The following is a 13,647-nucleotide window of genomic DNA, read 5'->3' on the forward strand; positions in this document are numbered from 1 at the left end:
ACTGTCTGTTTTCTTCTATTGCAATGATTTATTGTTTACACCAAGCATGGAGGAGTGAATTAAAGATGTCATTTAGAGCCAGGTACGGTGGCTCATGCCTGTAATCCCAGCACTTTGGGAGGCCGAGCAGGCGGATCATGAGGTCAGGAGTTTGAGACTAGCCTGGCCAGCATGCTGAAACCCTGTCTCTACTAAAAATACAAAAATTAGCCGGGCATGGAGGCGCACGCCTCTAATCCCAGATACTCAGAAGGCTGAGGCAAGAGAATTGCTTGAACCTGGGAGACAGAGGTTGCAGTGAGCCGAAATCATGCCGTTGGACTCTAGCCTGGGCGACAGAGCGCGACTCTGACTCGAAAAAAAAAAAAGTCATTTAGTATTGTCTTTTCCAACTTTGCTACTAAGTTAATCTTTCTGAGTCTTCCGGGCCACATAGGTAGCTGGTTGCCTCTCCTGTGTCATTTCAGGGTGGGCCAAGGGAACGGTCCCAGACAGAGCCAATCATGCCAGAGTTTGAAAAACAGCATCTAGTCTGGGCGCGGTGGCTCACACCTGTAATCCCAGCACTTTGGGAGGCCAGGGCAGGCGGATCACGACGTCAGGTGTTCGAGACCAGCCTGGTCAACATAGTGAAATCCCATCTCTACTAAAAATACAAAAAATTAGCTGGGGGTGGTGGCGGGCGCCTGTAGTCCCAGCTGCTCGGGAGGCTGAGGCAGGAGAATGGCATGAACCCGGGAGGTGGAGGTTGCAGTGAGCCAAGATTGCGCCACTGCACTCCAGCCTGGGTGAGAGTGAGATTCTGTCTCAAAAAAAAAAAAAAAAATTTCACCCTCCTGATAAATCATCTATTCATTTTTTTTCTTTTTTTTTTGAGATGGAGTCTCGCTCTGTCACCCAGGTGTCACCCAGGTCCGCCTCCCAGGTTCAAGCGATTCTCCTGCCTCAGCCTCCTGAGTAGCTGGGACTACAGGTGCCCACCACCATGCTCAGCTAATTTTTGTATTTTTAGTAGAGATGGGGTTTCACCACGTTGGTCAGGATGGTCTCAAACTCCTGACCTCGTGATCCACCTGCCTCGGCCTCCCAAAATGCTGGGATTACAGGCGTGGGCCACTGTGCCCGGCCCATAATTTCCCTTTTTTTAGCTCAATCGTTTCTAGCAATACGCTATTTAGTTTCCAGATACGAGGTGTTTCTAGCTGTTCTTTTGTTATTAATGTCTGATTTTATTACACTAAGGTAAGAGAATACAGTCTGTATGTTATTTTTCAGGAATTTATTAGGACTTTTGTCTTCAGGCTTTTTTTTTTCTTTTTTTTTTTGAGATAGAGTCTCACACTGTCGGCCAGTCTGGAGTGCGGTGGCACAATCTTGGTGCACTGCAACCTCTGTCTCCCAGGCTCAAGCAATTCTCCTGCCTCAGCCTCCCAAGTAGCTGGGATTACAGGCATGTGCCACCACGCCCGGCTAAGTTTTGTATTTTTAGTAGAGTTTCAGCATGTTGGCCAGGCTGGTCTCGAACTCCTGACCTCAGGTAATCCACCTGCCTTGGCCTCCCAAAGTGCTGGGATTATAGGCATGAGCCACCACGTCCCACCTGTCTTCAGGCTTTTTAAGGTGTCTCTTGTACACACACAGGAACATACAGTGCCCCCTCCTGGCCACTCTGTCTGTCATGGTTAAAAACTGTACTTAGAGAAAAGCCCACAGATGTGGGTGTGAACCCAGTTCCACCCCTCATTTGCTCTTCACCTTCATCCAGTCGCTTTCTTCTGAGTTTCTCAGTGGGAAAAGTGGGGTGAGAGCATCTTCCTTGAGAACCATTCAGGGCTCAGATGAACTAGTGGATGTGCCTGGCACATGGGGACAGCGGGGGAACACTGAGCCTGACCTGACTCTGGAATATGCTGCCAAAAAGTAGCAAAGACTCCAGGACCTCCCTCTCTACCTTTCCTTCTGTTGACAAGGGCTCTGGGGAAGAGCAGCAATTGGCAGAATACTCTTGAAAGTGTCACAAAGGTACCAGGTTAACAAATATGGCCAGGCGTGGTGGCTCACGCCTGTAATCCTAGCACTTTGGGAGGCTGAGGCAGGTGGATCACGAGGTCAGGAGTTTGAGACCATCCTGGCTAACATGGTGAAACCCCGTCTCTACTAAAAATACAAAAAATTAGCCGGGCGTGGTGGCGGGCGCCTGTAGTCCCAGCTACTCGGGAGGCTGAGGCAGGAGAATGGCCTGAACGTGAGAGGCAGAGCTGGCAGTGAGCCAAGATCGCGCCACTGCCCTCTAGCCTGGGTGACAGAGCAAGACTCTGTCTCAAAAAAAAAGCAAATAAGCCCTGTTTGTAATCCAGAGCAGGCGCAAGGATGTGGGACAGGCAGAGTATGAACCCCTCCTTTGCTTTTGTAGAATGCAGAGAGCAGTTTGCAGCAGAAGAATGAAGCCATCACATCCTTTGAAGGAAAAACCAACCAAGTTATGTCCAGCATGAAACAAATGGAAGAAAGGTAATCACTTCCCCTGGCAGATATTCTCTGGAAGGCACGGAGCATTCCCTGGGCCTGGAGACTTATTCAGAGTCCCTCTCCAAAGTGCAGGGGAGAGGCTGGGCGCGGTGGCTCACGCCTGTAATCCCAGCACTTTGGGAGGCCGAGGCGGGTGGATCGCTTAAGATCAGAAGTTCAAGACTAGGCTGGCCAACATGGTGAAACCCTGTCTCTACTAAAAATACAAAAAATTAGCTGGGCGTGGTGGCACACGCCTGTAATCCCAGCTACTTGGAAGGCTGAGGCAAGAGAATTGCTTGAACCCAGGAGGCAGAGGTTGCAATGAGCCAAGATCGTGCCACTGCACTCCAGCCTGGCCAACAGAGAGAGACTCTGTCTCCAAAAAAAAAGGCCAGGCACAGTGGCTCATGCCTTAATCCTAGCACTTTGGGAGGCCGAGGCAGGTGGATCACAAGGTCAGGAGATCGAGACCATCCTGGCTAACACAGTTAAGGCCTGTCTCTCCTAAAAATACAAAAAATTAGCCGGGCGTGGTGGCATGCACCTGTAGTCCCGGCTATTCAGGAGGCTGAGGCAGGAGAATCACTTGAACCTCGGAGGTGGACATTGCAGTGAGCTGAGATCGCGCCACTGCACTCCAACCTGGGCGACAGAGCAAGACTCCATCTCAAAAAAAAAAAAAAAAAACTCTCAAAGCTCAGCAGTAAACAAACAATCCAATAGAAAAATGGGCACAGGCCAGGCGTCGTGGCTCACGCCTATAATCCCAGCACTTTGGGAGGCCAAGGCGGGTGGATCGCCTGAGGCCAGGAGTTGAAGACCAGCCTGGCCAACATGGTGAAACCCCGTCTCTACTAAAAATACAAAAATTTGCCAGGTACAGTGGTGCACGCCTGTAATCCCAGCTGCTTGGAGGGAGGCTGTGGCAGAAGAATCGCTTGAACTCGGGAGGCGGAGGGTGCAGTGAGCCAAGATCATGCCATTGCACTCCAGCCTGGGCAACAAGAAAGAAACTTCATCTCAAAACAAAACAAAAAAGGGCGGGGGAGGGCAAAAGACTTGAACAGATACTTCATCAAAGAGAACATATGGACAGCAAAAAAGTACATGAGATGATATTCAGATCATGAGCCATTAGAGAAATGAGTGGCACAATCCCACCACACATCTGTTAGGACAGCTATGGTTTCTTTTTTTTTTTTTGAGACGGAGTCTCGCTCTGTCACCCAGGCTGGAGTGCAGTGGCACGATCTCAGCTCACTGCAAGCTCCGCCTCCTGGGTTCACGCCATTCTCCTGCCTCAGCCTCCGAGTAGCTGGGACTACAGGCGCCCGCCACCACGCCCGGCTAATTTTTTGTATTTTTAGTAGAGACGGGGTTTCACCGTGGTCTCAATCTCCTGACCTCGTGATCCACCCACCTCGGCCTCCCAAAGTGCTGGGATTACAAGCGTGAGCCACCGCGCCCGGCCTAGCTATGGTTTCTTTTTGTTTTTTTGTTTGTTTTTGTTTTTGTTTTTTTTTTTTTTTGAACCAAAATTTCGCTCTTGTTGCCCAGGCTAGAGTGCAATGGTGCGATCTCATCTCACCGCAGTCTCTACCTCCCAGGTTCAAGCAATTCTCCTGCCTGAGCCTCCCAAGTAGCTGGGATTACAGGTGCCTGCCACCACACCCGGCTAATTTTGTATTTTTGTAGAGATAGGGTTCCTCCATATTGATCAGGCTGGTCTTGAACTCCCGACCTCAGGTGATCTGCACGCCTTGGCCTCCCAAAGTGCTGGCCAGCTACAGTTTCTTTAATGACAATACCAAGTGCTGATGAGGACATGGAGCTAATGGATCTCTCACACTTTATTGGTAGGAATGCAAAATGGTGCAACCACTTAGGAAAACAGTTTCTCAAGAAGCTAAACATCCTCTTACCATATGACCCAAATAGAAACGAAACTTATGTCTACACCAAAACCAGTACATATGTTTATAGCAGCTCTGTTCATAACTGCCGGAAACTAGAAGCAATCCCAATGTTCTGCATTGGGCGAATGGATAGACAAAGTGGTACGTCTGTGCAGTGAAGCATGACTCAGCCGTAAAAAGGAATGAACCACTGCCCTTTGAAAATGTTCAGAGAGGAAACAAAAGGAATGAACCATTGATAGACATGGCAACTTGGATTGATCTCCAAGACATTATTCTGAGAAAAAGCCAGTCTCAAGGTTATATAATGTATAATTACATTTAGATTACATTCTCAAAAAGCCAAAGCCGTATTGTTGCAGAACAGATGAGTGGTTGCCAGGGGCTGAGGTGGGGAGATTGTGTGACTCCAGAGGGGCAGCACTGGGGAGTTTTGGGAGTGGTGGAACTGTCCTGTATTCTGATTGTGGTGGAGCTGAATCTCCACGTGTTAAAACTCACAAGAGTTAATTTTACTGTATGTTAATTTTAAAAGTGAATTTCAGCCAGCAAAAGTCATCCTTTCCTTACAAAGATTTGCTTCGTTTGCACTCTTGCTGTGTCGCATCCAGGTTGCAGCACTCGGAGCGGGCGAGGCAGGGGGCTGAGGAGCGGAGCCACAGGCTGCAGCAGGAGCTGGGCGGGAGGATCGGCGCCCTGCAGCTGCAGCTCTCCCAGCTGCACGAGCAATGGTAGGGGCCCTGCAGGGAGCCTGCGCTGGGGTGTGGCTCAGGAGGGACTGGGAAGAACTGGGGGCAGGTGGTATCCTGCTTCAGCACGAACTGGGTGGGGGGGCAGGTGGTATCCTGCTTCAGCACGAATGGTGGGGGCAGGTGGTATCCTGCTTCAGCACTCACCCCTGCAGGGTTCGTCTGTTATCCCTAGGGCGCTCCCTCCCCACAGGGCTCCTCACGTGGTCCAGCTCGCCTCCAGAAGATCTGGCCACTCTCAAACCATGGTCCCAGGTCACAGCCTGTATCACCCTTAACCACCCTTTCTAAAAAGAAACAACTTTGTCAGTGTTGAACAGAAAGTCACCTTTCACCTAGCCTTTGCTGTTGCAAGCTTCATATAATTTTGTGCACAGTTCGTCTACAGATTTTTTATTTTTTAACAGTCTCACTCTGTCATCCAGGCTGGAGTGCAGTGGTACGGTCTCAGCTCACTGCAACCCCCACCTCCTGGGCTCAAGCGATTCTCGTGCCTCAGCCTCCTGAGTAGCTGGGACTACAGGTGTACATCAACACACTCGGCTAATTTTTGTGTGTTTTTGAGACAGAGTCTCACTCTCTTGCCCAGGCTGGAGTGCAGTGGCACGATCTCAGCTCACTGCAACCTCCACCTCCCAGGTTCATGCCATTCTCCTGCCTTAGCCTCCTGAGTAGCTGGGACTACAGGTGTCAGCCACCACGCCCAGCTAATTTTTTGTATTTTTAGTAGAGACGGGGTGTTTCACTGTGTTAACCCAGGATGGTCTCGATCTCCTGACCTCGTGATCCTTCCGCCTCGGCCTCCCAAAGTGGTGGGATTACAGGCGTGAGCCACTGCGCCCGGCCTAATTTTTGCATTTTTATTAGAGACAGGGTTTTGCCATGTTGGCCAGGCTGGTCTCAATCTTCGGCCTCAAGTGATCCACCCGTCTCAGCCTCCCAGAATGCTGGATTACAAGTGTGAGCCACCGTGCCTGGCCTATAGATTTCTTGAGATAGTATATATGCCAAGTTAAAAGCTTGATGTTGAGAGAAGAGAGAGAGAAGAGACATCTTTATTCCCACAAAGAGAGAGCAGACTCCAGGGAGTCCAGCAGTGCCCCCAGGGCCACTCAGCTGATACAAGGGAGGAGTCAGGTTCAGGCTGAGGCTCACTCCTGGCCTTCTCCCTCCAGGATCCTTCATTGTCAGTCTGGCCGTAGGTTATAGGAGGCAGAATGAGGCTGGGTGCGGTGGCTCACGCCTGTAATCCCAGCACTTTGGGAGGCCGAGGCAGGGAGATCTCGAGGTCAGGAGTTCAAGACCAGCCTGGCCAACATGGCGAAACGCCATCTCTACTAAAAATACAAAAAATTAGCTGGGCGGGGTGGCGTGTACCTGTAATCCCAGCTACTAGGGAGGCTGAGGCAGGAGAATCGCTTGAACCCAGGAGGCAGAGGTTGCAGTGAGCCAAGATGGCGCCACCACACTCCAGCCTGGGCGACAGAGCAAGACTCCATCTCAAAAAAAAAAACAAAAAGCAGAATGAATTGGCCAGTGAGGTGGCTCATGCCTGTAAACTCTGCACCTTGGGAAGCTGTGGCAGGAGGATCACTTGAGCCCAGGAGGTTGAGGCTGCAGTGAGCTGAGTTTGCGCCACTGCACTCCAGCTGGGGTGACAGAGCTAGACCCTGTCTCAAAAAAAGAAAGAACGAATTTTGAGCTTCCTTTCCTCAGCTCTCCATGTCGGGAGACGTGGTCTAAGTGTTCTAGAACTCTCTTCCTTCTCTCCTGCGTAAGTGTCAAGTGTGTGCCTGCAGGCTTTTCGCTCCCTGGTTCCTGCTCTTTCTTGTGGAAGGGCAGGTGACCCTGGGGGAGAGGGAAGCCTGCCGAAGGGTTTAGATGCTCAAGAGGCAATTCAGAGAGCTCCCGTTTCCCGGGCAGTGAATTGGGTTGTGGATCTTCCATGAAAATCTCCCACTGAGACTAACTCAAGTTCATTTTGGGAAAACAGCTCAAGCCTAGAGAAAGAATTGAAATCAGAAAAAGAGCAAAGACAGGCTCTTCAGCGCGAATTACAGCACGAGAAAGACACTTCCTCTCTACTCAGGACAGAGCTACAACAAGTGGAAGGACTGAAAAAGGTGAGGGGGGCCATCCAGGGAGAGAAGAGCCTCTGGCAGCCTCCAGAAGCCCCTAACATGCTCTGGGCAGGCTCCTCTCCCCGCACCCTTTGTGTGGGGGCCCCGCGGCTCCAGGGTGTGGGGAGGCTGTTAGGGAGCTCCTGTTTTAGGAGCATAAGACAAAGACAAATCATAAACCACTAAGCCTGCTGGCAGCTCAGACAGAGGCGAGTGCCATGCAGAGAATAAAGCAGAACAGTGTCCTCACCTGTGTGCAAGGGGCCTGGGGAGGGAGTGACCGGTGAGCAGAGGCTCCAGTGAGTTATGCCCTGCAAAGCACCTCTTGGGTGGAGACTGCAGGAGCAGACAGGAGTGTGTGGAGCCAAGGGGAGGCCTCAGGCGGCAGGCAGGAGGAAGCCCTTCATGGGCCCTGGGAGCCAGGGGAAGGAACGTGGGTTTTATTTTAGCACAGTGGGAAGCTGGTGGAGGGACAGGATCTGTTTCGTTTGCAGATGGTCATTGGCTCCTGTGTGGAGAGTGGGTGGTAGGTTCGCAGGAGAGGAGGAGGAACCAGTAAACATCTCCTGCCACATGCCAGCCTCACCTCAGCCACTGTGCCCAGGGTCAGCTGACCCCAGCCCTCCACTTCCCCCACATCACCTCAGTTCCGTGGAGGCCCCTCTCACTTGGAGGCATGGCCTGGATGCTGTGGGCTTCAGAGGGCGAGAGAAGTGGGGTCCAGCAGGCCTTCACTGTCTGGCTGTGGAACTGGACCTCCCAGGAAACTCCGAGGCCGTGTGGAACATTTGCCCTGATGTAAAATCATCGGCTGTTTTCCCAGAGTGGGGGAGGCTCTGCGATCCTGGATGGAGCTGACTGCAGCCTGGGCCACTGCTGGGGGCTGCTCCCACGGGGGGATGGCGTGCCCTCTTCTCAGGCCCCTGCGCTGCCGAGCGCTGCAGCAAAACTGAGCCCAAAGCAGGCTCCCCCTCAGCACCTTCCCAGGAGGGGCCTTCAGGGCCGGGGTGGCTTCTGCACCTGGATTTTGTTGCGTCGAACGTGGTAATGGACATACTGCACGATTCCAGTGAGTCAGGAGAGGCCCTTTGATTTCCACTGGAAAGTGCCTGGAGTTGTTGGGGAAGGGAGGGCTTCTTCAAGAGCCAGGTCAGGCTTGGAGAGTGGAAGGGAGGAAGTGGAGGACAGGAGAGGACTTTTAAAAAGTCCCGCCTCATCACGGGGCACACCTCCTTTATTCTGCTTCAGAATGCTTCCGTCAAAAGATTCCAATTACACAATTACAGCCCGCCCCAACAACAGGAACAAAACAATGTCCGATAGCCCCAGTTAAGCCACAGCGTGCTTTGTGCTTTGCGGGCCTGTGCACAGAAGCAGAAGCTACGGCACAGGGTGTGCAGGGAGGCACCCCGCCACTCGGGCCCAAGCTCCACCACTGCTCCCCGTGGTCCCAGAAACCCCAGTTACTTTCTGGGTCTCCATCCTGGCCTTACCAGACTGGCTCAAGGCGCACTGGCCCCAGGTGTCAGTGTCGCTGCCCCCTGGGGAGCTCCCTCCGTGCAGGGCTCCTCACACGGTCCAGCCAGCCCCCAAGTGGTCTAGCCATGAAATGAGGTCCCAGGTCACCGCCTTCATCATCCTTGACCAGTGCTTTCCAAAAAGCAGCTTTTTCAGAGTTGAACAGGAAACCACCTTTCAAACTAGTCTTTGCTGATGCAAGCTTCGTGTGATTTTGTGTACAGTTCTTCTATAGATTTTTTGAGATAGGAATCTGTTTTGTAAAATGTTTATCTTTTAAAAAGAAGCTCAAATAGGCAAAGCCTCATTTGTCTATGATGGTAACTTTTTTTTTTTTTTTTTTGAGACAGAGTCTTGCTCTGTTTCCCAGGCTGGAGTGCAGTGGCACAATCTCGGCTCACTGCAAGCTCCGCCTCCCGGGTTCACGCCATTCTCCTGCCTCAGCCTCTCCGAGTAGCTGGGGCTACAGGCGCCCGCCACCACGCCCGGCTAATTTTTTGTATTTTTAGTAGAGACGGGGTTTCATCGTGGTCTCGATCTCCTGACCTCGTGATCCGCCCACCTCGGCCTCCCAAAGTGCTGGGATTACAAGCGTGAGCCACTGCGCCCGGCCTTTTGCTCTTTTTTTGGTTTTGTTTTGTTTGAGATGGAGTCTCGCTCTGTCGCCCAGGCTGGAGTGCGATAGCACGATCTTGGCTCACTGCAACCTCCGCCTTCCAGGTTCAAGCAATTCTCCTGCCTCAGCCTCCCAAGTAGCTGGGATTACAGGTGCCAGCCACCACACCCAGCTAATTTCTGTATTTTTAGTGGAGACAGGGTTGCACCATGTTGGCCAGGTTGGCCTCAAACTCCTGACCTCAGGTGATCCACCTGCCTTGGCCTCCCAAAGTGCTGGAAGTACAGGCATAAGCCACTGCACCTGGCCACCTTTTGCTCTTGAAAAACATTCTGATCTGCTTGTTGCTCTGGCTGCTAAATCTTTTAAAAAAAAAAAAAAAAGGCCGGCTTGGTGGCTCACGCCTGTAATCCCAGCACTTTGGGAGGCCGAGGCAGGCAGATCACGAGGTCAGGAGTTTGAGACCATCCTGGCCAACATGGTGAAACCCCGTCTCTACTGAAAATACAAAAATTAGCAGGGCATGGTGGCGGGCACCTGTAGTCTCAGCTACTTGGGAGGCTGAGGCAGGAGAATCGCTTGAACCCAGAAGGCGGAGGTTGCAGTGAGCCAAGATCATGCAACTACACTCCAGCCTGGGAGACAGAGCAAGACTCTGTCTCAAAAAAAAAAAAAAAAAAGGACTGTGTAATCCTCTGTCCAGCATCTGGTTGGTTTGTTCATTTTAGGAGTTGCGGGAGCTTCAGGACGAGAAGGCAGAGCTACAGAAGATCTGCGAGGAGCAGGAACAAGCCCTCCAGGAAATGGGCCTGCACCTCAGCCAGTAAGAACCCCACTCGCCTCGTCTGCCTGCCGCTGCAGGCACACCAGGCTACCCACCACATCCCTCAGGCCCCAAACTTACCTCCTTCTGGTGAACGGAGGGTGGGCCATTTAGGAGCCCAGTCTGCTGTTCACGGAGGAGCTCTCAGGACGTCCGGCCTCAGAGGGGCCCAGCACTGATCTCTGCTAACCACATGGGATGTCAGTCAGCTCTTAGTTAATTCATGAAGCACGTTCATTCCTAGTGACCAGGACACTCCTATTCCTTAGCTTCATATCCAGGGCCTGAGGGAACAGATGGGCAATGAGAGGATCGCTTGGTCAGCCTACAGTCAGGCCAGAGGGAGCGGGGCTGGTTTGGGAATGGAAGCCTGGCACGGTAGAGGTGCACTCACCCGCCTTGCGCAGCACAGCCCCCTTCCTTTCGGGGAACTGGCCACTGCATCCGCCAGAATCTGTCTGTCTCTGCTGCAGGCACTGATGGGGTGCAGACCCTGGTAGTTCTGCTCCCCTCTGACTTGACAGCTCTCCTCCTTGGTGTCCCAGTCTAGACGCATTGCTGTGGATGCCTGGGCCTTGGGGTGGATCACGCTGCGGACCGTGGAACTTGTCCATCTGTTGATGAGTCTGCATTTTCAACACAGTGGGTAGCTTTTCTCCTCGAGTCAGGGCTCATGGTTGCGAGTAACAGAAATCCAGCTCACAGTGGCTTAAGCAAAAGAAGCCATCAGGAATCGGTCTCTGTCTCCTACCTCTGCTATCCTGCCTGCCTCACAGGTGGGTCTGGACCCTGCAGGGGCAAAACAGCACTCAGCAAGGCCATCTGTCAGAGGAACAAAGTCCCTCTTCTTTCTGCATAGCTGCCAGGATCACCCGAGATTAACTACTCCTGGGTTACCCATGCCTGACATAAGCACCATGACCAAGGAGATGGGGCTCACGACCTCAGCACAGCCTGGTCCACACCAGAAATTTGTAGAGTCTAGTACTATTAAGAAAATAGGCCGGGTGCGGTGGCTCACGTCTGTAATCCCAGCACTTTGGGAGACTGAGGTGGGCAGATCACCTGAGGTCAGGAGTTCGAGACCAGCCTGGCCAACATAGTGAAGCCCCGTCTCTACTAAAAATACAAAAATTAGCCAGGCATGGCGTCGGGCACCTGTAATCCCAGCTACTTGGGAGGCTAAGACAGCAGCATCGCTTGAACCCGGGAGGCAGAGGTTGCAGTGAGCCGAGACTGCACCACTGCACTCCAGCCCGGGCAACAAAAGTGAGAATCCGTCTCAAAAAAAAAAAAAACAAACAAAAGCTGGTCAAGGAATCTGGTGTCTCTGGTGGGAATGCGGTCTGCCCACTCCCAGATGCAGGTCCTGGCCACTCGCCATTTCTCCTGTGCCCCTTACCTTTCTAGACTAGCCCATGGCCGCTGCTCCCTGCCCTCCCACCCTCCGCGCTGCCTGCCACCCACTCAGCTGAGTGCCCTGTGCTGCTCTCGTCTGGCCTGTCAACTTGCCATGCTCTGGCCCCTGTTCCTCCCCAACCCCCAGGGAGCTCCTTGAGGGACGCAAGGCCCAGTGTCTGTCCCCATGCTCAGAGCATAGGCCAGCTGTGAGGGCATCCCGAGAGCACTTACCAGAAGCAGACGTGCAACAGAGCTGGCGTGGAGCTGGCCTCTGGGGTTTGCAGCCAGTGTTTTCCTCTTTGCATTGGATGGACAGCAAGGCAGTGTCACAGGTCCCCTCCTAGTGGACCATAGACCTCGAAACTGTGGATGGTCTCTGATCTTTAAAATGTTATCATTGTGGCCAGGTGTGGTGGCTCATGCCTGTAATCCCAGTGCTTTGGTAGGCTGAGGCGGGTGGATCACCTGAGGTTGGGAGTTCAAGACCAGCCTGACCAACATGGAGAAACCCCATCTCTACTAAAAATATAAAATTAGCCAGGCGTGGTGGAGTGCACCTGTAATCCCAGCTACTCAGGAGGCTGAGGCAGGAGAATCGCTTGAACCTGGGAGGCAGAGGTTGCGGTGAGCCAAGATCGCACCATTGCACTCCAGCTTGGGCGACAAGAGTGAAACTCCATCTCAAAAACAAAAAAATGTACTGTTGCACTTTGTGGCCGCCTGGCACTACCAGCTAACCTAGCTTCCGAATCCCAGTGTGAGCTGCCTGGCCACCGTTCCATCCCAGCGAGTGGTGGGTGTCACAGCATCAGGTGTATGCAAACCCAGACAGGACTACCTGAGGAGTTGCTTTTGTGCTCTCTCCCCTCCGCCCTTCTTCCTCTTGCAATCCTATACCGGATGACAGAGATGGCAAAGCCACTTCGCAGACCCTACATTAGCTACAGCAACAGTTTCCAGTTTCATTATCTTGGGAACATCTGGATTCTTCCTAAATTGTGTTTCCCAGAGTTCTTGTATGTTCAGTTTGCCATTTTGACCTGGCTTCCCAAGGTCTGTCCATCTGTGCAGCCTCTTCTCATCCTGTCAATCTGCTGGCCTGTTTCCTGTTTCTGCAGCCTGACCGGGAAGGGAAGGAGCTGCCTCCCAATCTTTAGTAAAAGCCACAAGGATTTTTCTAAATGCCCTGATGCTGTTTTCTAATCCCTCCCTTAGAAGTCTAGCCTGTGTTTCCCAGAGACCTGCCATTTTGTCACTTAGATTAGTCTAATCTGATGATAGTTCAGACTGATCTCGGTTTTTAAGAAAGGCTCAGGCCAGGCTGGGCGTGGGGGCTCACGCCTGTAATCCCAGCACTTTGGGAGGCCAAGGCAGGTGGATCACTTGAGGTCAGGAGTTCAAGACCAGCCAGGCCAATATGGTAAAACCCCATCTCTAGTAAAAGTACAAGAAAATAAGCTGGGCCTGGTGTCGGGCGCCTGTCATCCCAGCTACTTGGGAAGCTGAGGCAGGAGAATTGCTTGAGCCCAGGAAGCAGAGGTTGCAGTGAGCCCAGATCACACCACTGCACTCCAGCCTGGCCGACGCAGCGAGACTCCATTTAAAAAAAAAAAAAAAAAAAAAAAAAGGCTCAGGCCTATAATCCCAGCACTTTGGGAGGCTGAGGCAGCTGGATCAATTGACATCAGGAGTTCAAGACCAGCCTGGGCAACATGGCAAAACCCCACCTCTAGAAGAAATACAAAATTAGCCAGGCGTGATAGCACCCACCTGTAGTCCCAGCTACTTGGGAGACTGAAGTGGGAGGATCACTTGAGCCCAGGAGGTCAAGGCTGCAGTGAGCCATGACTGCACCACTGCATTCCAACCTGGGCAATATAGCAAGATCCCTGTCTCAAAAACAAAAAAGGATCAGACTATCCCTCAACTGCACAAACCGCTTCATTTGATTTGGTTTAGTTCTGCCAATTTAGACCATGTTCAGTCCTGTCTC

General features: G+C 52.2%; 1 protein-coding gene across 2 annotated transcripts in view; it reads left to right on the forward strand.

The window, feature by feature from the left end:
* The window catches only part of RUFY1 (RUN and FYVE domain containing 1), a 59,987-nt gene that overhangs the window by 41,882 nt on the left and 4,458 nt on the right, over window positions 1-13,647 (forward strand). For both annotated transcript variants that reach the window (XM_032158853.2, XM_032158854.2), the window contains exons 12-15: window positions 2,414-2,511; window positions 5,039-5,158; window positions 7,170-7,299; window positions 10,159-10,253. In XM_032158853.2, the coding sequence (XP_032014744.1) occupies window positions 2,414-2,511; window positions 5,039-5,158; window positions 7,170-7,299; window positions 10,159-10,253 (443 nt within the window). The remainder of the gene's footprint in view (window positions 1-2,413; window positions 2,512-5,038; window positions 5,159-7,169; window positions 7,300-10,158; window positions 10,254-13,647) is intronic.

This window comes from Hylobates moloch, unplaced genomic scaffold, assembly GCF_009828535.3.
Source record: "Hylobates moloch isolate HMO894 unplaced genomic scaffold, HMol_V3 SCAFFOLD_6, whole genome shotgun sequence".
Taxonomy (NCBI): Eukaryota; Metazoa; Chordata; class Mammalia; order Primates; family Hylobatidae; genus Hylobates; species Hylobates moloch.